Genomic DNA, 24,688 nt, shown 5'->3' with positions numbered 1-24,688 from the left:
TACCAGTCTCAGCCTTATTTTGCCCAGCCCCTATACAAGATGGAGTTGCTCTGGTTCAAATGCCTCTGACACAACCTTGCTCCAAAATAAACATGGGGGATGTATGTTACCTATATGTTTACCCATTGCACATGTGGTCAACCCCCCCCAAATATGTATAGCTTTACCCCAAAACCTGCTGAATGTGACTTTCTTGTGTAATACAGACCCTGGGAGGCATAAAACCCAACCTGCCCTTTTCCTCTTTGAAGAGAGAGACCTTTACAAACTGATATCTCATGGTAGTTTGGATGAGAACTACAAAGTGACATGGGGGAGCTTTTTAGGGGTGATAGAAACGTTCTATATCTTCTTGGCTGTAGTAGTGTTTACATTATTGGTACATTATTGCACACCTTTAGAGTGAATTTAACTGTATTTACTTTTTTTTTTTTAAAGACAGACTCTCACTCTGTTGCTCAGGCTGGAGTGCAGTGGTGCAATCTCAGCTCACTGCAACCTCCGCCTCCCTGGTTTGAGTGATTCTTGTGCCTCAGCCTCCCTAGTAGCTGGGACTACAGGCATGCACCACCACACTGGGCTAATTTTTGTATTTTTAGTAGAGACGGGGTTTCCCCATGTTGGCCAGGCTAATCTCGAACTCCTGACCTCAGGTGATCCACCTGCCTCAGCCTCCCAAAGTGCTGGGACTATAGGTGTGAGCCACCACAATTGGCCTGTATTTACTTTTGTTTTGTTTGTTTTCGAGACGAAGTTTTGCTCTGTGGCCCAGGCTGGAGTGCAGTGGCATGATCTCAACTCACTGCAAGCTCTGCCTCCCAGGTTCAAGTGATTCTCCTGCCTCAGCCTCCCAAGTAGCTGGGATTCCAATTTAAACAACAGAATAATATTTTCTAGATGACAAAATTATTCAAAATTTTATTGTGAAAACAATATAATCTTGTTCAGGAAAAATCTTGAAAAACACCATTCATAATCCTACCACTGTTAAGTATTAATATATATTAATATCTTTATTTCTATATTTCCTTGTAGATCTTTCCATATACCTAATACATATGTACAAGCAGGGGACACTCAACTTTGCTTTCTGGTACCAGCATATTAAAAGTACTCTTTAAATACATACATTTTTGAAACACAGTCTCACTCTGTTGCCCAGGCTAGAGTGCAGTGGTGTGAGCTCAGCTTACTGTAACCTCTGTCTCCGGGGTTCAAGTGATTCTCGTGCCTCAGCCTCCCAAGTAGCTGGGATTATAGATGCATGCCACCACACCTGGCTAATTTTTGTATTTTTAGTAGAGATGGCGCTTCACCATGTTGGCCAGGCTGGTCTCGAACTGCTGACCTCAAGTAATCTGCTCGCCTCAGCCTCCCAAAGTGCTGGGAATTACAGGCATGAGCCACTGCACCTGGCCAGAAGTACTCTTTAAATCCTTTTGACAACTGGAGCTCTTATTTGGCTTATTTACATTGGTCTTATAAGCCTTAAAATTTTTAAATTCTCAGGCCAGTGCGGTGCTTCACATCTGTAATCCCAGCACTTTGGAGGGCCAAAGCAGGCAGATCACTTGAGATCAGGAGTTTGAGACCAGCCTGGCCAACACGGTGAAACCCCATCTCTAGCAAATACAAAATTTATCCGGGCGTGGTGGCATGCACCTGTAATCCCAGCTACTCCAGAGGCTGAGGCACAGGAATTGCTTGAACCCGGGAGGTGGAGGCTGCAGTGAGCTGAGATCACACCACTGCACTCCAGCCTGGGTGACAGAGCAAGGCTCTGTCTGAAAAAAACAAAACAAAACAAAATTCTCAACTTAAACACCAGAGAACAAGTATGCCCAAGATCTCATGGTACTGCAATAAAAACACCCAGAATCTTCTATGGAATGAGATGAAAAATAAGTAAATGAGAAAAACATCTTTCCAGATATTATTCATCTCGTCCTCATGGAGAGAAGACTGCAACGTGACCTTTGGTCAGTTCCTAACAGCCAGAAAAGACAATATTGGAAATATGACTTTGATCTGTGTTGACCATAGCCAAAGATCTTTCATATGGAGACCTATCTTCTTGGATTGCATCCTGCATTAAAATCTGAGTATAATCATATTGTGGGCTGGGCAGGGTGGCTCACACCTGTCATCCCAGCACTTTGGGAGGCTGAAGCAGGCAGATTGCTTGAGCCTAGGAGTTTGAGAACAGCCTGGGCAACATAGTGAGACCCTGTCTCTACTAGAAATACAAAAATTAGCCGGGCATGGTGGCACACATGTGTAGTCCCAGCTACTCAGGAGGTTGAAGTAGGAGGATCACCTAAGCCCAGGAAATAGAGGCTGTAGTAAGGAGTGATTGCGCCACTGCGCTTCAGTGTGGGCAACAGGAGTGAGACTGTCTCAGAAGAAAAAATCACATTGTGGAAAAGCACTTGGAGATTTATAATCCTGAACATCTTCTTATGTAATGAAATCTGTGAAGGGTAAATACATTGATCGGGATGTTCACTCCCACTCAAATATCAAAAATTAAGAATATATATATTTTTAAAAAGGCCAGGTACAGTGGCTCACACCTGTAATCCCAACACTCTGGGAGGCCGAGGCAGGTGGATCACCTGAGGTCAGGAGCTTGAGACCAGCCTGGCCAACATGGTGAAATTCCGTCTCTCCTAAAAACACAAAAAATTAGCTGGGCGTGGTGGCAGGTGCCTGTAATCCCAGCTACTTGGGGAAGTTGAGGCAGGAGAATCGCTTGAACTCGGGAAGCAGAGACTGCAGTGAGCCGAGATCACGCCATTGCACTCCAGCCTGGGAAACAAGAATGAAACTCCATCTCAAAGAGGCCAGGCGCGGTGGCTCATGCTTGAACCCGGGAGGTGGAGGCTGCAGTGAGCCAAGATGCCGCCACTGCACTCTAGCCTGGGTGACAGTGTGAGACTCCGTCTAAAAAAAAAAAAATCACCAGTTGAGGCTGGGCACAGTGGCTCATACCTGTAATCCCAGCACTTTCAGAGGTCATGGTGGAGGATCACTACATAGCAAGGCCCTGTTTCTATTTTGTTGTTGTTGTTGTTTTATTTTTATTTAATTTTATTTTTTTTCCTATTTTTTTGTTTTTTTAAATCACAAGTTGATGTCTGAATCATTGGAGGGTGCCTTTTCCCACTAAGTTATTACTTTTAATTATGGCATACTATCCTTAATTTTTTAAATTAATAGAACTTCTAGTTTGAAACATCATTCAAAAAGTAGACAAAGTCGGGGATGGTAGGGCATGCGCCTATCATCTCAGCTACTAAGGAGGCTGAGGCAGGAGGATGGCTTGCGCCTGGGAGTTCAACACTGCAGTGACCTATGACCACACCACTGTACTCCATCCTGGGCAACAGAGCCAGACCATGTCTCTGAAGATGAATGAATGAATGAATGAATAAAACAAAATAAAACATTTCTAAAAATAAAACAAAATCAAAGAGAAGACAGGAAGTCCTGAATTCCACCTTAGATCTGATGCCACATACAAAATCAAGCTAGGCTGTACTCGTGTTTCCCAGCAATAAAGCAGCTCACGCAGTTCTGAGGCTATAAAGTTACTTATGGGATAGGATTCTCCCAGGCTCCAACACAAATGACAGAGCTTCCTATCTACTGTTTCCCAGAATCCAATGTTCAGGTGGCCTGGATTGCTGGGTAAAACAGACTGTTTTAATAATCAGTGGGCTTTCTTAGACTCAGACTTAGAGCCTGAATTTAAATTCTTAATCTAATTTAAATACTACCAATAAGTAGCATTTACACACATTTGCTTTTAAGCCCATCCACTAATTCTGATGTGCACTGAAATCATGATACACTTAGTTAATTCTGATTTTGAAAATTAATTTGAAGTTTTAAAATATTTTTTATTAGTTTTTGAAACTAATATTAGACAATAACCAGCAAATGATATGATTCCATTCCATTATACACAAAAACCAACCAACTACACCAAAAAAGACAAAACAAAACCAACAAACATAGCCCATTCTTGTTTAACTGCATTCTGTTCAATGTTTTAAGCTCTAGAAGGGGAATCTTTGAGTTAATCAGGTAGGACCCTCATTTTGCAAATGAGAGACATGAGGCACAAGTAGGTCAATGACTTATTGAGGTACTTGGAGAGAGAGGCAGTGTCCTCTGCCCATCACAGCTGGCCAGACCTTGCAGGAGGAGACACACCCAAAAGAAATGTAGAGGCCAGTTCTATCGCATTCATTTCACGCCCTGGGGCTCCCACCCTTAAAAAGCATTCATTGCAGAACAGAGAAATACATTGTGAAAAAGGAGTATAGTAGTTAAACATGTACCAATGTGTGTATTAAAAAGTAAAATAAAATGCAGCATTGTCAGAGTCCTCATGGAAACTAGAACTCTCTTTAACCAAAACTACTTTTTAGTCATTCAATATCACATATCTTTTATGTTGCTTACGATAAACGTTAGGTCAATCATGATATTTATGCTCTAATTTTATTTACCAAAAATATTTTTTTTTCCTTGTGGGATTTAAAAGCACACATTCTTAGCTTGGGCACAGTGGCTCATGCGTGTAATCCCAGCACTTTGGGAGACAGAGCTGGGAGGATCACTTGAACCCAGGAGTTCAAGATAGCCTGGGCAACATAGGGAAACCCCATATCTACACAAAATTTTTAAAATAAGGTGGGTGTGGTGGCAAGCACCTGTAGTGCCAGCTACTCGAGAGACTCAAGTGGAAGAGTCTCAAGTGACTCTACTCAAGAGACTCAAGTGGAAGATCACTGAGCCCAGGAATTCAAAGCTGCACCGAGTCACAATCTTACCACTGTACTCCAGCCTCTGTGACAGAGAGAGACCCTGTCTTAAAAACAAACAACAGGCCGGGCGCGGTGGCTCAAGCCTGTAATCCCAGCACTTTGGGAGGCCGAGACGGGTGGATCACGAGGTCAGGAGATCGAGACCATCCTGGCGAACACCGTGAAACCCCGTCTCTACTAAAAAATACAAAAAACTAGCCGGGCGAGGTGGCGGGCGCCTGTAGTCCCAGCTACTCGGGAGGCTGAGGCAGGAGAATGGCGTAAACCTGGGAGGCGGAGCTTGCAGTGAGCTGAGATCCGGCCACTGCACTCCAGCCCGGGCTACAGAGCGAGACTCCGCCTCAAAACAACAACAACAACAACAACAACAAAAAAACAGCAGCTGGGAGTGGTGGCTCATGCTGGTTATCCCAGCACTTTAGGAAGCCGAGGCAAGTGGATTGCTTGAGCTCAGGCGTTCAAGACAAGCCTGGGCAACATGGTGAAACCCCGTCTCTACAAAAAAAATAAAAAATAAAAAATAAATTAGCTGGGCACCTGTAATTCCAGCTACTTGGGAGGCTGAGGCAGGAGGATCGCTTAAGCTCAAGGGGTGGAGGTTGCCAAGGTGATCCAAGGTTGTGCCACTGCACTCCAGCCTGCGTGATAGAGCCAGACTTCGTCTCAAAAAAACAAAACAAAACAAAACAAAACAAAAAACGGTGGCTCAAGCCTGTAATCCCAGCACTTTGGGAGGCCGAGACGGGCGGATCACGAGGTCAGGAGATCGAGACCATCCTGGCTAACACGGTGAAACCCTGTCTCTACTAAAAATACAAGAAAATTAGCCGGGCGAGGTGGCGGGCGCCTGTAGTTCCAGCTACTCGGGAGGCTGAGGCAGGAGAATGGCGTAAACCCGGGAGGCGGAGCTTGCAGTGAGCTGAGATCCGGCCACTGCACTCCAGCCTGGGCGACAGAGCGAGACTCCGCCTCAAAAAAAAAAAAAAAAAAAGAAAAGAAAAGAAAAAAAAATCGTGTTCTTAGAACACATAAAAATAATTTGCCAGGCATTTTTTTCTCCTACAAATATTATTTTTACTAATAACAAAAGCCCAGATCACATTCTTCTGAAATCAAAGTTTCCATGATAAAAGCCTTGACATTCCAAGTTTTTGTCTTTTCAGTGTCAGCTAACACAGTTTGAATTTTTTTGTTTTTTTTTTCCTACACTTGTATTATGGTTTAGATCATACTAAATGTTCATAGAAAATTAATGACTTATGCCTCAAACATCTCTTTAATCAGGCTTCTATTAGAAAGCAATCTCTTGCATTATATATAAAAATGAGAACAGAGATGCTAGAGAGCAGCCTATTAAACAAGGCAGAAAGTGACTTTGCTTGTCGTATAGCAGAAGTTCTATTAGGCAATGTCATAACTCCAAGTAATACCAAATACCCCTAATACTTAAAATTTTCAGACTCAAAGAGCTGTTTACATTAATAGATCCACAGGGTGAGTATATTTATTGTAATTCAGGTTTTTCTTTTGCAAGATCTTATCACTACTTTCAGAGAGCAGAAGACCTTCAGAATCAAGTACATATCTGATCCACATATAACTAAATACCCAAAGATAAGCCAAGTGGGTGGAAAGAGGGACAACAACAAAAACTTGTTCATCCTGCCAGGCACGGTGGTGGAAGCCTGTAGTCCCAGCAATTCAGGAGGCTGAGAAAGGAGGATCGCTTAGGCCCAGGAGTTTGAAGTTGCAATGAGCTACATTTGCACCACTGCACTCCAGCATGGGTGACAGATTGAGACCCTGTCTCAAAAAAAAAAAAAAAAAAAAAAAGAATAACCTTGTTTGTCCCACTGCCCTCAGTGAAACACATATCTGATGGGTTATTTCAACAATAGCTTCTGCTAAACCATTTTTTAAAAAATTCATAAACCAAAACAGAGGTTCCCTATCTTAGAAACAGTAGAATACCTTTAGGACTTTATTTTTAGATACACTTTCTTTCTTTCTTTTTTTTTTGAGATGGAGTCTTGCTCTGTTGCCCAGGCTGGAGTGCAGTGGCACGATCTTGTTCATTGCAACCTCCACCTCCAGCATTCAAGCGACTCTCTTGCTTTAACCTCCTGAGTAGTTGGGACTAGAGACGTGTGCCACCATGCCCAGCTAATTTTTGTATTTTTTAGTAGAGATTGGGTTTCGCTATGTTGGCCAGGCTGGTCTCAAACTCCTGGCCTCAGGTGATCCATCTGCCTCAGCTTCCCAAAGTGCTGGGATTACAGGCTTGAGTCACTGTGCAGGCCTAGGTATATTTTTCAACACAGGGTTATGAAATGTCCTAGCCTTCTCTTGCCAGAGAGAGATGAGACTCTGGGGAAGGTAACAAGAGACTCCATATGCGGGAGGAAGGGCTTAAAAACGTTCTATGTCATCTCCAAAGACACTCTGGGCAACCAGGCGCAAAAGAATTTGAAGTGACCCCTATTCAGATTCACCCACACTGGGTGAAGCAGGAGGTACTTGTTATTAGTAATTGTCAGCTAAGCATGGTGTTTCACACCTATAAATCTCAGGGTTTTGGGAGGCTGAAATGGGAGGACTGCTTGAGCCCAGGAGTTTGAGACCAGCCTGGGCAATATAATGAAGGCTCCATTTCTACAAGAACTAAAAAATAAAAATATTTTTATTTTTATTTTTTTTATTTTTTATTTTTTGAGACGGAGTCTGGCTCTGTCGCCCAGGCTGGAGTGCGGTGGCCGGATCTCAGCTCACTGCAAGCTCCGCCTCCCGGGTTTACACCATTCTCCTGCCTCAGCCTCCCGAGTAGCTGGGACTACAGGCGCCGCCACCTCGCCCGGCTAGTTTTTTGTATTTTTTAGTAGAGACGGGGTTTCACCGTGTTAGCCAGGATGGTCTCGATCTCCTGACCTTGTGATCCGCCCGCCTCGGCTTCCCAAAGTGCTGGGATTACAGGCTTGAGCCACCTCGCCCGGCAAATATTTTTAAAATTTGCAGGGTGTGATGATGCATGCCTGTAGTCCCAGACAGGAGGATAAGACAGGAGAATCTCTCAAGTCCAAGAGTTTGAGGCTTCAGTGAGCTATGATTGTGCCACTGTACTCTAGCCTGGGCAACAGAGAGAGACCCAGTCTCTAAAAAAAGAAAAGAAAAAAAAGTAATTGCAAAACGTTTAATCAGCTTAAGACCTTGTGAGTCTTTTAAAAGCATGATCACAGACACAAACACAGATCCCACATTTGCCCTGAGCTTCTGGAATCTCTTAGTCCCCCTGAGGAGTAGTGGGGGGTTGTGGGGAGAGTGACTCTTAAATCTGGGTGTCCTGACAGCACCCCTTCTGCTATCTACCTCTGCCCCTTGGTCCTCCAAGCTGCCCGTGTGAAAAATGGCTAATTCCTTTCCCCTGGTCACCCCCCTTCTCACTTCTGGGGTAAAAAAGAATAAAAAAAATCCTTGTCGGGTTTCAGCCGATGTCTCTGGAATTTATTGCAAATTACCTTTAGAAAGTTAATTGTGGCCTGGCGAGGTGACTCACGCCTGTAATCCCAGCACTTTGGGAGGCCGAGGTGGGCAGATCACCTGAGTTTAGAAGTTCAAGACCAGCCTGGCCAATGTGGTGAAACCCCATCTCTACTAAAAATACAAAAATTAGCCAGGCATGGTGGCAGTCACCTGTAATACCAGCTACTCGGGAGGCTGAGGCAGGAGATTTGCTTGAACCCAGGACGCAGAGGTTGCAGTGAGCCCAGATCACGCCATTGCACTCCAGCCTGGGCAACAAGAGTGAAATTCTGTCTCAAAAAAGAAAATAAAAGAAAGTTAAATGCATCTGTTTTTAGAGCCTAACTTACCCAAGAACGGGACAGAGCTCTCTCTGGACCACAGGCAGGATTTGGCAGCACTGCTCAGGCAGATGTCATCCTGAGATCAAGGACCAAGCATTTTCTTACTTGTTGATGGAAAGAATTAGAAGCCATTTAACGTTCTGTCATTTGCACCTGTGTGGCTACTCAAGCATATAGATTTTATTTTGCAGTGAAATTATAGAAAAAAAATAAAGAATACTGATTTTAGACTGAGCATGGTAGCTTATGCCTGTAGTCCCAGTACTTTGGGAGGCCTAGGTGGGAGGACTGCTTGAGGCCAGGAGTTTGAGACTAGCCTGGGCAACATAGCCTGACTCTGTCTCTACAAAAAATTAGTTGAGTGTAGGGGTGCACACCTTTAGTCCCAGCTACTTGGGAGGGTAAGATGGGAGGAGAGCTTGAGCCCAGGATTTCAAGGCTGTGATTTGCTGACTGCACCACTGCACTCCAGCCTGGGCGACACAGCAAGATCCTGTCTCTAAAGAAAAATAAAAATAAATTAATTAACTGCCTTAAAAAACATTAGCCAGGTGCGGTGGCACACACCTGTAGTTCCAGCTACTCATGAGGCTGAGGTAGGAGGATAGCTTGAGCCCAAGATTTGGAGACTGCAGTGAGCCACAATCACACCATTGCACTCCAGCCTGGGTGACAGAGGGAGACCCTGTCTCAAAAAAAAAAGGCGGGGGGGGGGGGGGGGCAGGGAAAGACTATTAACTTCAGAAGTAGATGCAATGTATATTTAAAAGTAATCTAAGTATCTGTGTAAAGATGCTATGTTTGACTCATTGGCAGGTATTAATTCATTGCCCAGCGTTCTTTATTAAAAAAACAGCTTTTATAGTACACGCTGGTTACATCATTTTTCTTTCAGAGGATTATTACTTTTTAAAAGCTTCTTAAAAACCTTCTTAAATTCCCAGTTAAAGCTGTTACATTCTAACCCAGTCTCAGAGCTGATTGGCTCAAAACCTTTGTGGGCCAGTAATGCCACATTACCCCGGAGGGGCGGGCAGCGCGGGGGTCAGGGAGCTGCCAAAGCCAGCCCTCCTACTGGCCAGCACGCACATTCCAGGGGATAAATAGGATTAAGGGCTCTAAAGAGGATTCCCAGCCCTCCTGCAAAGGAGGATCAAACACTCTGGTCTAGCTCTGGAACAAAAATAAGCCCCAGAGAAGGAGAAAGTGCCTGTTTAAACACCAGGTGGCCCCACCCCAAGCCTCAGCTCTTCCTCTCTCCCCCACCTCTGGATGGCTGGGGAGAGCCCCTTTCCGCAGGCAAGTGTGCGCACTGGATCCAAGTCCGTGAGAGTGGGTTCAACCCACCCTTTTTGGTTTCCTAAATAGGGTCAGCCCCTGAGCAGCAGTGGGAGGTCATGACCTCAAATCTCTTCTAGCTGCTTTTGGGGACGAGTGGATAAACTCTGTTAGGAAGCGCTGTAGCGCGTCTTAGAGAAAGCCCTTTGTATGAACTGCTCTCAGGACACTCCTAAATTTAGGTCCTGAAAGATTAAGGTAATAAAAACTGCTGACATTTGATTGCAATTTTTCTTGTCCAGGAAACAGACCAACCACATAGAACCAAAAAGCGCCCCTCTCCAAACTTCACCCCACCCCACCCACCTTTTCAAACTGTCCCGCGAGGAGAGGGGATGACACTGGCAGGGGTGGGCACCAAACTCGGACTCCCTATAAAGATGCCCCAACAGCACACGTGTTAATTCATTAACTCGGAGGGATCTGGGGTCACTGTGACGGTTTTCTACTAATAGGGAATAAAGCTCCTGCGGACGTTAGCGGTAATGCCCTGACGGCCGGCGCAAAGTTAACTCCTCCCGGGCCAGCAAGTGGAAACCGTATCCTGCCAAGGCAGATGTGCACTGGAAACGCGCGTGTCCCCATGCACACACGGGGTTTTAGGACCACTCCCCTTGCACAGGCCAGACCCCACACCCATCTCTAGTCTTTTCTCCGGGGAGGGTGCGGTGGCAGCAGGCGGCCGTCGGATGTCCATCAGCTCAGCTTCGCCACGCACACGGCTAAGGCCACAGCCGCCAGCAGCACGGCGCCGAAAAGGATGGCGGCCAGGGCCTTCCTGGGGTCGCAACCCCCTCCGCGCTCCTCCACGGACACGACCGAGGAGGGGCCGGCGCTGACTGTGGACAGGAGCTCGGCGCCCGCCGCCTGCCGGGCTTGCACGGTCCAGCGGGGCACGTTGACCTTCATCTCCATGTTGTCGATCATCTCGCCCACCTGAAGGACCTCGCGCTCCAGCTCCCGCAGATCCGCGACGTCGAAGTCGCCCTCCGCCTCGAGCCGCAGGCTGCGGGTGCTCAGCGCGCGCGCCGCCACACCGGAGGAGGCGCCGGCTACACCTGTGCGCACCAGCGGCCGCCGAGGCGCGTGCAGCGGGAACGCGGCACCCAGCTCCAACGCGCGTCGCATATCCGCTTCCAGCAGGTCCAGGCAGCCCGAGAAGGCCACCCACAGACGCTCGAACTCCGCGCGCTCGTCGGCGGCCAGGCCCCGGTCGCGCAGCACGGCAGTCAGCCGGGAGCAGGTGGACACCGCCAGCTCCTGCGCCTTTTGGCGCGTCTTTTGCAGCTCCTGCCGCAGGTTCTGCGAGTCCGCCGAGCCGCCGACGGTCAGCACCAGGTGGTGGTAGCACGCAGTCGTCTTGTTGAGCCCATCTAGCAACGCCTTGCACTCCTCCCTCGCCATTGCGGTGCGCTCCGGCTGGGCCCTGCCGCCTCAGCGCGGCAGGACGCGGCTAGCCCCCGTTCCGGCCTCGGTCCGCGCGGCACGAACGCTCCTCATGGTCCGTGACTCGCTCGGCGCTGCCGCCAACGTCCGAGGAGCCCGCCCGGGACCCTCGACGTGCGCCTCTGCGGACGGGGCGCGGAGCGGGAGCCCCGTTAGCGGTCCCCAGCTCCCTCGTCCATCCTCCCAGGCGCACTCCCAATCACACGCTGTATCTCTTCGCCGCCCTGGCCTCCACGGTGGCTCCCTGGGAAGCTGAGGGTGCGGTCCCCATCCTCCGTGGGTGCCAACCCCGGAGCGAGCAGGATGCAGAGCCGCCTGCTCCGTCTTAGGCGCTGCCAAGGGCGGCCGGGTAGGGTTTCCTAGGACCCGCCCACCCCGCCTGTCCGGGCCGAAGCTGCCACCCCCTGGATCAGGGGTAGGCGGGGCTCCGCGCGGGGAGGTCACGTGTGGGTCGCCCATTCCTCCCTCCCCTTCACCCCATCCGAGTTCTGGAATGTTAGCGCTCGAGAGATAAAACACGTCCTATTTTACGGATGGGGAAACTGAGGCCCAGGTAAAAAGCGGGCCAGGCTCCCGCGGAGTTTTTACCAGTGAGGGGACTAGAACCCGACTATACTGACTCCCGGACCCTTTCGGCGACAGGACGTGGGGTGCCTCGCAAGACTGGGCACCTCCGTGCCCCAAAGCGAGCAGTGACTGGCAATCCGAGGGGCTGGGCGCTGCCGGGGTCGGGTGTCCCAGGCGCATCGCGCTCTGCTAGTCAGTGCTTCCGAGCGTGTACCCCACCTCTAGTGTCAGTCCCGGCTCCCAGCCCTGCCCCTCACGTTCTGGGCACGCGCAGTTGCTGGCGCGGGGCGGGGCCAGCTGGAGTAGGAAGCATAGGGAGCCGCCTGAGCCCCGCCCCCGGCTGGGCTGGACTCAATGATTGCTCTATGCACACGTCACTCTGGGAAACGGCGGTTTCTCACTGGGTCAGCTGTGGCGCGGCTCCGCCCCACGGCGGAGTAAGGGGTGGGCTATAGGGCCCGATCGCCGCGCTAGGGTGGTGGGCAACGAGGTCCCAGCAGTGGACGAGGGAGGTGCCATCGCCGCCCAGGATGGGCTGGGAATGAAGCGATGTAGCCTTTTAAGTAAGTGTCCTCGCGCTGGCCTCCTCCCGCGCCTCCCCTCCCGCGGGACGGCTGCGCCTTGGAGCGCGGCGGCCGGGCGGGGCCCGGAGAGTGAGGGGGGAGGGGCTCCCTGCTCTCCGCAGTCAGCTCCCGGGTCCGCCAGGTGGCCCCGCGCCGCCCTAGACCCCGCGTCCCCAGGTGGGTGCCCGGTCCGCAGCCGGCGCGCCCAGCCCACTCCGCCCCTTGGGTCTGGAGGAGAGGGAGCGGTCGGTGCGGAGAATGCGTTCTCCGAGCCCCGCTGCGTAGACACCGGCGGGTGGGGCCGGGGTCCCGGGTCTGGGGGTTCGGACCTGGCGGGGCGCGGGCGGTCGCCGCGCGGTTTCCCGGCGGCCTAGGGGCTGCTGGAGGGGAGGCGGCGGGTGGGGGTTCTAGCCGCGCGCCCGGCGGTTGTGATTTCCGGGGGTGGGGGGTGAAGAGGGCGCGGAGTGGGGAATCCCTGGCTGCCGGCCTCTCGCGGGGCGGGGATCTCTGCGTCCCCGCAGGTAAAGATTGTTAAAGGAAAACTCTTACGCCCCGAGAGACGTTCTGGATTCTGAGTCTGTTCCGTCTTTTGGTTGAAAATGGACTGCCCAGGAGCGCACGAGCCACTCGGTGCCCCCTTGGCTGCCCCTCGAGGTGCAGGGGACGTAGGCACTCGCGGCCCGTGCTGGGCGAGGGAGCAAGGGACAGGTGTTCGCTGAGGATTTAGAGCATGCAGGGAACGAAGGCTGCTGGCAGTGCTGGAGGGATTGTGAGGCTGCAGAGAGCTCGGATTTTACAAGTTGGTGGGTTTCATGGAGAGAGGCTCCTGTTTTTTTGTTTTTTTTTGTTTTTTTTTTTTTTTTTGAGACGGAGTCTCGCTCTGTCACCCAGGCTGGAGTGCAGTGGCCGGATATCAGCTCACTGCAAGCTCCTCCTCTCGGGTTCACGGCATTCTCCTGCCTCAGCCTCCCGAGTAGCTGGGACTTCAGGCACCCGCCACTTCGCCCGGCTAGTTTTTTGTATTTTTTTGTAGAGACGGGGTTTCACCGTGTTAGCCAGGATGGTCTCGATCTCCTGACCTCATGATCCGCCCGTCTCGGCCTCCCAAAGTGCTGGGATTACAGGCTTGAGCCACCGCGCCCGGCCTCCTGTTTTAATTTAATAATGCACTCTTCCCATTGGCCGAAGAGTAGAGCAGTGGATTTTTTTTTTCTTTTCTTTCTTTTCTTTTTTTTTTCTTTTTGAGACAGGGTCTGGCTCTGTTGGCCAGTCTGGAGTGCAGTGATGCCATCATAGTTCGTTTCAGCTTCAAACTCTTGACTCAAGCAATCCTTTCACCTCAGCCTCCTTTGTAAAGCTGGGACTACAGGTACATGCCACTATGCACGGCTAATTTTTAATTTTTGCTTTTTTTTTTTTTTTTTTGTAGAGATGGGATCTAGCTCGGTTGCCCAGGCTGGTCTTGAACTCCTGGACTCAAGCCATGGTCTTGTCTTGGCCTCCCAAGGTGGTGGGATTACAGGCACTAGCCACCACGTTTTGCTGAGCAGTAGCTATTATCGTTTCGAGGTTAGCCTGGCATGAGGTCTGGTGTTGAGGTGGCCTGAGGGTCCGGTGCGCTGAGCCCCGGGGCCTGCTGTCACTCAGGGGTCTGTCCTTTAACTGGGTGAGCAGTAGGCTGGGTGTTTGCTGCCAGGGCTTGGGTACTCCAGGCCTTGACCATTGTGTGGAAGGGGGGTTCTCAGCCACCCACATGCTACATGGGTTTGTTTCCAGGGGAATAGTAGTATTCAGGACAAAATGGGTGGAAAGAGGGAAAACTCTCTTTCCCTTCAGGGGGGAGCTTTGGAGACAGCAGAGGGTGAGGAAGCTGCAAAGGTGGCCAGAGGCCAGACATGCCAGGTCCTGAGCACCTAGCAGAGAAGTTGAGGGCTCACCTGGTGGGGAGTAGGGGGAAGCCTTTGAGGAATCCTGCAGAGCTGGGTGTTGGAAAGATGAGTTTGTTTTGTTGCTGGTGGACAGGTGTGAGTGACATCCAGGGGACAGATCCAGGAGGCACAGCCCGTAGGCATTGGAAGAAGGGGGTGCAGGATGAGAGCAGGAGCAGAGATTTTTCCTGACCAGCCATAGGGACAGGAATGCACCTGGGGCTCTGACATTGGATAGACTTGCGTTCCCAACTTACACCCAGCCTTGCCTGGTGACCTGAAATAATCTTGGCCGGCAGCTTCCCTGGGAGGGCAGGCAGAGGTGTCTGCAGATGGCCTGGGGTCAGGGTCTCCATTGTGCCTCTTTGTGGCTGTTAAACTGTGTCTCCTTCACCAAAGCAGCTGCTAGGTCTTTGTTAGTGATGTTTCTGTGTCCCGGTTAGGGTTTCTGTGGCATCTGTCCTGCTGGGGATCTTCCGGTCTGTCATTTGCCGGCACTAGGCTGGTGTCCAATGACTCCATCCTCTCATAGAGGAGCGGAGGAACGTGACCATGTCATGATAGGTACCAGTCCTAGAAAGGATTCAGTCCAGAAGGATCCAGACTCGATTTGTCCTGGGGTTGATTCTCTGTCTGAGGAACACTGAGAAGTGGCTCTAGAGCTCCTGCCCATCTGCCCGAGGTACTGGTGGAGGGTGCATGGTGGTTCTCCCTGCGGTCCGGGAACAGGGCGATGCAGTGGCATTTAGAGGGGCTGTTGTGCTCCTCCAGACTTTTCTGCTCCCTGCATGGTCCCGTCCTGGTTCTGGTCCTGGCTTCTCTCTAACCCTGCACATTCCAGCTATCACTGTGTTGGGCTGGCACTGAGCATTCTGATTGTTTTGGGCTTTTTGCCTTTGTGCCTGCTTGGCTATGACCTGGGGCTAGCCCCTCACCTACCCTGGACAGTGGAGTTCCAGCTCTTGTGAGGAATGACCTCTCCCTGGGAGCTCCGGCTTCCTCTTAATGCGCCACTATCGTTTTGTTCAAGTGGGTGAGCAGTTACTCCATGTCTGCAGGGAGCCAGGCGCAGGGCTGGGTGCTTTAATGAGAAGCTTGGAGAAGAATATGGACAGGATCTCTAAATGTTATAGGTCAGAAGGACACAAGTGACTGTAACAGCATTTATTACATCACCACATTGTTTCCATTGGTATGAAAAGTAGATGAATAGAAAGTTTGCATTTTTCGCCTTTTCGTTCTGAATCATAAATTGGACCAAATGGAGAATACCGCTCATCTGTTGGGAAGCGTTCCTGGTCAGAGTGTTTGGTTAGAGCCCTGGAAGGGCAGGAACAGCCATCGCAGGGAGATTTCAGCAGGGAGTGCATCTCTGAGGAGGCTGAATTCCCTGTGCTGAATTCTGCTGAGCTGGGCTGCACGCTGTCACCAGACGGTTCCTGACCACCCAGACTTATCTGGGCTCGCAGGACGGTTGAAGACCACAAAACCACGAGTGTGCGCACTGCCGCCTGAAATACTAGTTTGAGGCCTCACATGGCTCTGCTGTTCGTAGAATAACTGCAGATAACTCACATTTAGGGGTATTTGGTATCTCCAGCTAACTCAACTGGATTTTCTGTACATTTTCCCATCATTTGAGCCCACGCAGGGATGGAATTTTTTTTAAAGAAGTTTTATAAGAAGATTCACTTATCTTTCCAGTTTTACAAGAAAAAGTCCGTTTTCTTTGCATGTTATTTTAAATAGCAAAGTAATTCTTTTTTTTTTTTTTTTTTTTTTGAGACAGGGTCTCACTCTGCTGCCCAGGTTGGAGTGCAGTGGCCCAATCTCAGCTCACTGCAACCTCCACCTTCTGGGTTCAAGAGATTCTCGTGCCTCAGCTTCCCAAGTAGCTGGGATTATAGGCGTGGGCCACCACACCCAACTGATGGTATTTTTAGTAGAGACAGGGTTTCACCATGTTAACCAGGCTGGTCTCAAACTCCTGACCTCAAGTGATCCACCCGCCTTGGCCTCCCAAAGAGCTGGGATTACACGTGTGAGCCACTGTGCCCAGCTAGCAAATGAATTGTTGCAGGTAAACTTGACAGGGTATAAAACTGTTCTTTTAAGCATTTTACCCTATATAATAATTCAACTCTGGCATTAAGCACCAGATTGTATGAGGTTATTACCTTTTTTTTTTTTTTTTTTTTTTGAGACAGGGTCTTGCTCTGTCGCCTAGGCTAGAGTGCAGTGGTGCAATCATAACTCATTGCAGCCTTGACCTCTTGGGCTCAAGTGATCCTCCTGCCTCAGCCTCCCCTGGCTGGGTGTGTGCCACCATACCCAGCTAATTTTTTGATTTTCCTGTAGAGACGGGGTCTCACTTTGTTACGCAGGCTGGTTTTGAACTCCTGGGCTCAATCATCTGTCAGCCTCAGCCTCCCAAAGTGCTGGGATTACAGGTGTGAGCCACTGCACCTGGCATATTACAGTTTTTTGTTTTTTTTTTTGAAATGGAATCTCACTCTGGAGTGCAATGGCATGATCTTGGCTCACTGCAACCTCCACCTCCCAGCCTCAAGTGATTCTTCTGCCTCAGCCTCCCTAGTAGCTGGGATTATAGGCGCCCATGCCTGGCTAATTTTTGTATTTTTAGTAGAGACGGGGTTTCACCATGTTGGCCAGGCTGATCTTGAACTCCGTCTCAGGTGATCAGCCTACCTCAGCCTTCCAAGGTGCTGGGATTACAGATGATAGCCACTGTGCCCGGCCCTTTTTTTAAATTTAAATTTAATTTTTTTATTTTTTATTGAGACAGAGTCTCCCTCTGTTGCCCAGGCTGGAGTGCAGTGTCATGATCTCGGCTCTCTGCAAGCGCCACCCCCTGGGTTGAAGTGATTCTTATGCTTCAGCTTCCTGAGTAGCTGGGATTACAGGGGTTTGCCACCATGCCCGGCTAATTTTTGTATTTTTAGTAGAGCCAGGGTTTTGCCATGTTGGCCAGGCTGGTCTCAAACTCCTGACCTCAGGTGATCCGCCTGCCTCGGCATCCCAAAGTGCTGGGATTATAGGCATGAGCTACTGCACCCTGCATGTTACATATTTTTAACACTAGGACAGAAAGGTTGAGAACAGTGTTGGACAGAGGTCCTTTTTTTCATCTTTTTTCATGTGACAGCACGGATGAAAGGACAGAGCTCTTTGAATCCCTACTCCTGGACAGAGGGTTCAGTCTTTAGTGACCAAGAGGTCTGAAGTCCAAGATAAAGCAGATGACTTGGGGCCAGATAACAGCAGGCTCTGTCCGCGCAGCAGTGCTTGTTAAAGGACATGGTGTTTTGATGTGGCATTCAGTGACCTTCCCTTCCCTTGCTGTTCTGCCCCTTTCTGACCTCTGCTTGGAGTCTTATTACTTTCCCATCCTCCACCTCATCCCCCTTCCCTGCTGTTTTCTTTCTTTCTTTTTTTTTTTTTTTTTTTTTTTTGAGACGGAGTCTCTCTCTGTCGCCCAGGCTGGAGTGCAGTGGCCGGATCTCAGCTCACTGCAAGCTCCGCCTCCCGGGTTCACGCCATTCTCCGGCCTCAGCCTCCCGAGTAGCTGGGACTACAGGCGCCCGCCACCTCGCCCGGCTAGTTTTTTTTGTATTTCTTAATAGAGACGGGGTTTCACCGTGTTAGCCAGGATGGTTTCGATCTCCTGACCTCGTGATCCGCCCGTCTCGGCCTCCCAAAGTGCTGGGATTACAGGCTTGAGCCACCGCGCCCGGCCCCTGCTGTTTTCTTTCATTTTCTTTTTCGTTCTTCCTTTCCTTTCCTTTTCCTTTTCCTTTTCCTTTTCCTTTTCCTTTTTCTTTTCCTTTCCTTTCCTTTCCTTTCCTTCTTTCCTTCCATCCTTCCTTCCTTCCTTCTTTCTTTCTTTCTTTTTCTCTTTTTTTTTTTGTGAAGGAGTCTTGGCCTGTCATCTAGGCTGGAGTGCAGTGGTGCCATCTCGGCTACTGCAACCTCCACTTCTTGGGTTCAAGCAATTCTTCTGCCTCAGCCTCCAAGTAGCTGGGACTATGGGCGCCCATGACCACGCCCAGCTAATTTTTGTATTTTTAATAGAGACGGGGGGTTTCACCATGTTGGCCAGGGTGGTCTTGAACTCCTGACCTCAGGTAATCCACCTGCCTTGGCCTCCCAAAGTGTTTGGATTATAGGTGTGAGCCACCGTGCCCAACCACTGCTGTTTTCTTCTCTGGTCCTTACCTCCCAGCTCTGTTTTTAGTTCGTCCATGGAAGCCCGTCCTTGTTGCCTCATCTTGGGGGTGGAAGTATTGGTGTTCCTCCAGCATCTTTTCTGAAGCAGAAAGAGCATCTTTTCCCAGCTTGAGTCTGACCATATCGCCTCCAGTTTCTCACATGGCTTTCATCCAGAGCATCTTTTACTTTTGCAGTATGCCACGTAGAACCAACTATGTCAGGAACTAGAAAGAGTTTTGTTTTCTTGTGACTCTGTCCCAGCAAAATTGCATTATCTCACTGTGGTGGAGACTCATAAAGGGATTATCTGGGCTCCAGTAACAAGTGAATTTTTTTTTTTTTTTTTTTTTTGAGACGGAGTCTTGCTCTGTCGCCCAGGCTGGAGTGCAGTGGCGCGATCTCGGCTCACTGCAAGCTCCGCCTCCCGGGTTCACGCCATTCTCCTGCCTCAGCCTCCTGAGTAGCTGGGACTACAGGCGCCCACAACCGCGCCCGGCTAATTTTTTGTATTTTTAGTAGAGACGGGGTTTCACCGTGGTCTCGATCTCCTGACCTTGTGATCCGCCCGCCTCGGCCTCCCAAAGCGCTGGGATTACAGGCGTGAGCCACTGCGCCCGGCCGGTAACAAGTGAATTTAACAATTCAAATAGCTGAGTTGTTGCAGAGGCACCCCTGGGGCCCAGGCAGGGATTACATACAACCATTTTTATGCTAGTCTCTTCTCCCTAGGAGGACTGACTGGGAGCTCACAGGCCTTTTTCAGGCAGAACCCAGGGCACCCGCAGCCAAGACAGTTCTGGCTGGACCTGGGGGATTAGGTGAGGGGCCTGTATGGCTGGCTGTTTTGTGGACTTTTCTATCTGGGGAAATAAAGTATGACTCTTAGGCTGGGCATGGTTGCTCATGCCTGTAATCCCAGTGCTGTGAGAGGCTGAGGCGGGAGGATTACTTGAGGCCAGGAGTTTGAGACCAGCCTGGGCCACATAGCGAGATGCCATCTCTACTAAATGAATGAATGAATGGCTCTTGTTTAGCCTTGAGTCGGCCAGCTGAATCTCAGTTTCTTCATCTGTGACACGGGCTAGTGATACCTACTTGCCTAGAGTTATTGTGAGCATTAAAATAGGATGAGGGCTGGGTGCGGTGGTTCACACTCATAATCCCAGCACTTTGGGCGAGCTGAGGCAGGAGTATCACTTGGGCAACATAGCGAGACCCCATCTGCACTGAAAATAAAAAAAATAGCTGGGCACAGTGGCTCATGCCTGTAATCTCAGCACCTTGGAGTCCAAGACAGAAGGATTGCTTAAGTAACATAGTGAGACCCCATCTCTACTAAGAATAAAAAAAAATTAGCTGAGCATGGTAGTTCATGCCTGTAGTCCCAGCTACTTGGAAGGCTGAGGCAGGAGGATCACTTCAGCCCGGGAGGTCAAGACTGTAGTGAGCTGTGATTGTACCAGTGTACTCCAGCGTGAGTGATAGAGCAAGACCCTGTCTCAAAAAAAAAAAAAAAAAAGACGAGGACTGGGCACAGTGACTCATGCCTTGTAATCCAAGCACATTGGGAGGCCAGGGCAGGAGGATCACTTGAGGTCAGAAGTTTGAGACCAGCCTGGGCAACATAGCAAGACCCTGTTTCTACCAAAAACAAAACAAAACAAAAAATTTAGCTAGGCCAGGTGGCTCAGGCCTGTAACTGTGGCACTTTAGGAGGCTAAGGTGGGAGGATTGCTTGAGGCCAGGAGTTGGAGGATGCAGTGAGCTATGATTGTGTCACTGCACTCCAGCCTGGTCAGTAGAGTGAGACTCCCAACTGGTAAATAAATAAAGGTGAGCGAGTAAAGTTGAGGATGTATAGAAGTTATCACACAGTGCCTGGTACAAGGACTCTCCCAAATGGTGGCTATTTTTACCATTAGTCCCAAGGAATAGAATTCATCATGGAGTTACGTATGCATAGTGTTTTCCCAAGGAGGCATTCTGGATCCCTGTTACATAGTGAGAGAGTAGCTCCTGTTTCATATTTCATTCATCTAATTGTATCAAGGATAAATTTACTTTACACTTTTTTAATAGCTGCTGATTTTCTCATTTTAATGAAGAGAGAAGTCCCCAGGCTCAAGCTTCGCATCTAATGAGGGTTTTTTTTTTTTTTTTTTTTTTTTGTCTTTTGAGACGGAGTTTCACTCTTGTTGCCCAGGCTGGAGTGCAATGGCATGATCTCGGCTAACTGCAACCTCCACCTCCTGGATTCAAGTGATTTTCCTACTTCAGCCTCCCGAGTAGCTGAGATTACAAGCGTGCACCACCATGCCCGGCTAATTTTTGTATTTTTAATAGAGATGGGGTTTCACCATGTTGGCCAGGCTGGATCCGCCCACCTCGACTTCCCGAAGTGCTGGGATTATCAGGTTTTAAATAGCATTAATTACCTTTATAATTTTTAACTTTAAGATGATGTTCTCTTCATTGGAAGTGATACCGTTTTCTATTTAAAGTAGTAATAAGATTTTTTAAAAAATAAATTTTAGGCCAAGGATGGTGGCATGTGCCTGTTGAGCCAGGAGTTCAAGACCACCCTGGGCAACACAGCAAGACTCCAGTTCTACAAAAGTAAACAAAAATAAAATAAAACAAAAAATAAAGTACCTTTTTATAAAGACAATAAGTTGTTGAGGGAAAATGTCAAACATTAGCAAGAGAGCCATTATATGTAATTGTTGGGCAAAATTGTGCTCACATTGTGGGCAGGTTGTTCACTGCCCAGCAGCAGGGGCTGTGCAGCATGTGGCCTAGGACCTGCTCACTAGCCAGCGCCCTTGTACAGGGCTGCGTCCCCTGGGAAGTCGGGTGCTTGTTTCTAATCCTCACAAAAGTCCCATGTGAGCTTCCAGTAACTGTTGCTACATTGATATGCAGTACTGCATGTCACAGATAGTGAAGGTGGCTTGTAAATAATCCTCATAAGAATCCTGCAGAGGCCAGGCGCAGTGGCTCAAGCCTGTAATCCCAGCACTTTGGGAGGCTGAGACGGGCGGATCACGTCAGGAGATCGAGACCATCCTGGCGAACACGGTGAAACCCCGTCTCTACTAAAAAATACAAAAAACTAGCCGGGTGAGGTGGCAGGCGCCTGTAGTCCCAGCTACTCGGGAGGCTGAGGCAGGAGAATGGTGTAAACCTGGGAGGCGGAGCTTGCAGTGAGCTGAGATCCGGCCACTGCACTCCAGCCTGGGCGACAGAGCGAGACTCAAAAAAAAAAAAAAAAAAAAAAAAAGAATCCTGCAGACAGGTGTTAGCATTCTCTATGGTGCAGGCCCAGATGGAGGCTCAGAGAGGTGCGATGATGTGGTTAGAAATTTGATCTCCTGGCCAGGTGTGGTGGCTCACGCCTGTAATCCCAGCACTTTGGGAGGCCGAGGCAGGTGGATCACTTGAGGTCAGGAGTTTGAGACCAGCCTGGCCATCATGGTGAAACTCCATCTCTACTAAAAATACAAAAATTAGCCAGGAGTAGTAGCACACAACTGTAATCCCAGCTACGAGGGAGGTTGAGGCAGGAGAATTGCTTGATCCCAGGGGCGGAGGTGGCAGTGAGCCGAGATTGTGCTACTGCACTCCAGCCTGGGCAACTGAGATTCTGTCTCAAAAAAAAAAAAAAAAAAGAAATCTGATCTCCTTTTCTGTGCCCATTTTGTAGGCATCCTCTCTGAGAGCTCATTGGTTCAGAGGAGCAGACCAGGGACGGTGAGGAACAGCTGTAGAATGTTTCATGAAACATGCAAAGCAGTGGTTCACATTAGTTAGCCGCATGGAGCAGTCTACAGACAGCAACATCCTTCAAACGGCTTATTTCCTAAAGTGAGTTGAACACTGACCTGTAATCTTCTTTTGGTGCTTCACAGACCTTTCGGTCATGAATCATGGAAGGGTCTACTCTGGCTTCAGAAGTCCGAGTTCTGATGGTAGTGGTAGGTGTGTTCCATACTGATTCTTATTTTATCTGTACAGCGTGACTCTGATGTAAGTCCATTTGGCTTTTGCTTTTAGAACCTTACCTATAATAAGCAATCTAATTTTAGCAACCCCTTTCACAACAGCAGCTATAAAAAAGTCTATACAGAATATATAAATAGTCTAATAAAAGTCATATATGATCCTTATGGAAAAGTTGGAGGACATCGAAGAAGACATTGATAGAAAGATATACCATATATGTGGATGATAAAATTCATAATTATAGGGCTGAGTGTGGTGGCTCACGCCTGTAATCCCAACACTTTGGGAGGCCGAGGTAGGAAGATCACTTGAAGCCAGGAGTTCAAGACCAGCCTGGCCAACGTGTTGAAACCCCGTCTCTACCAAAAAACACACACAAAAAGTTAGCTGGTGTTGTGGCATGCATCTGTAGTCTGAGCTAATTGGGAGGCCAAGGCATGAGAATTTCTTGAACCTGGGAAGCAGAGGTTGCAGTGAGCCAAGATCGTGCCACTGCACTCCAACCTGGGTAACAGAGCAAGACTCTGTCTCAAAAAAAAAAAAAAAAAAAAGCAGGCTGGGCACAGTGGCTCATGTCTGTAATCTCAGCACTTTTCGAGGCTGAGGCGGGTGGATCACCTAAGGTCAGTAGTTGAAGACCAGCCTGGCCAACATAGTGAAACTGCGTCTCTGCTAAAAATACAAAAATTAGGCTGGGCGTGGTGGCTCACGCCTGTGATCCAAGCACTTTGGGAGGCTGAGGCAGGCGGATCACGAGGTCAGGAGATTGAGACCATTCTGGCTAACATGGTGAAACTCTGTCTCTACTAAAAAGACAAAAAATTAGCCAGGCATGTTGGCGGGCGCCTGTAGTCCCAGCTACTTGGGAGGCTGAGGCAGGAGAATGGCGTGAACCCGGGGGGCGGAGCTTATAGTGAGCCAAGATCATGCCACTGCACTCCAGCCTGGGCAACAGAGCAAGACTCCCTCTCAAAACAACAACAACAACAACAAAAAATTAGCCAGATGTAGTGGTGGACGCCTGTAATCCCAGCTACTTGGGAGGCTGAGTTAGGGGAATTGCTTGAACCCGGGAGGCAAAGGTTGCAGTGAACTGAAATCATGCCACTGCACTTTAGTGTGGGTGAGAGAGTGAGACTATGTATCAGAAAGAAAACAAAAATTCGTAATTATAAAGATATTCACTCTCCAGTCCATGAATTTAGTGTGGGTCCAGTAAAAATCCTCATAGGATTTTTCATGTAATTGACAAGCTGATTCTGATTCATTTGATATTGTAAAGGACAAGGAATAACCTTTGGAGAACAAGCGGGAGGGAAGCCTTTCTCTGAGATAGTAAGGCTTATTATGAAGCTGTAGTCATGTAAAATAAATGTTCATATGTGGTCTCTCGCTGCCCTGTCCAGTATAATAGCTGCTAGTGGCTATTGAGCACATGAAATGTGGCTAGTATGAATTGAGAAGTGCTGTCAATGTAAAATGCACACGAGATTTTAAAGACTTGGGAATAAAAAAGAATGTAAAATATATCATTAATAATCGTTTTTTTCTTTTTTCTTTTTTTTTTTTTTGAGACAGAGTCTCACTCTGTCGCCCAGGCTGGTGTGCAGTGGTGCGATCTCAGCTCACTGGAGTCTCTGCCTCCTGGGCTCAAGCGATTCTCCTGTCTCAGCCTCCCAGGTAGCCTGGCTAATTTTTGTATTTTGTAAAGATAGGGTTTTACCACGTTGCCCAGGCTCATCTCGAACGCGGACTCAAGCAGTCCACCTGCTTTGACCTTCCAAAGTGCTGGGATTACAGGCATGAACCACTGTGCCCAGCCATCATTAAGAACTTTTTATTATTATTATTATTTGGGGATGGAGTCTTGCTCTGTTGCCCAGGCTGGAGTGCAATGGCACAGTCTCGGCTTACTGCAA

The 24,688-nt window shown here is 49.0% G+C and overlaps 2 protein-coding genes across 32 annotated transcripts in view; one reads left to right on the top strand and one right to left on the bottom strand.

Moving 5' to 3' along the window:
• Positions 1–9,517: 9,517 nt before the first annotated feature.
• On the bottom strand, positions 9,518–11,801 carry RGS9BP (regulator of G protein signaling 9 binding protein). The gene has a single exon (XM_065536360.2). The coding sequence runs from the start codon at positions 11,435–11,437 to the stop codon at positions 10,730–10,732; it is 708 nt and encodes a 235-aa protein (XP_065392432.1). The 5' UTR covers positions 11,438–11,801; the 3' UTR covers positions 9,518–10,729.
• A 709-nt stretch (positions 11,802–12,510) lies between these two features.
• Positions 12,511–24,688, top strand: part of ANKRD27 (ankyrin repeat domain 27) — an 80,256-nt gene continuing 68,078 nt past the window's right edge. For 18 of the 31 annotated variants that reach the window (XR_012427411.1, XR_012427409.1, XR_012427406.1 and 15 more), the window contains exon 1: positions 12,511–12,609. The gene's annotated coding sequence lies outside the window, so the exon portion shown is untranslated. Of the gene's footprint in view, positions 12,787–15,089; positions 15,220–22,470; positions 22,632–24,688 lie in introns of those variants that run through there. The other 13 variants (XR_012427407.1, XM_074023060.1, XM_074023059.1 and 10 more) reach the window with 4 other exon arrangements.

Source organism: Macaca fascicularis, chromosome 19 (genome assembly GCF_037993035.2).
Source record: "Macaca fascicularis isolate 582-1 chromosome 19, T2T-MFA8v1.1".
In the NCBI taxonomy this organism is placed as follows: Eukaryota; Metazoa; Chordata; class Mammalia; order Primates; family Cercopithecidae; genus Macaca; species Macaca fascicularis.
The sequence above is the reverse complement of the archived record's forward strand: the minus strand, read 5'-3'. Positions and strand labels throughout refer to the sequence as shown.

Bases quoted from the DNA above. Each gene is read 5' to 3' on its own strand.
- RGS9BP (XM_065536360.2), bottom strand. From the start codon at position 11,437: ATGGCGAGGGAGGAGTGCAAGGCGTTGCTAGATGGGCTCAACAAGACG.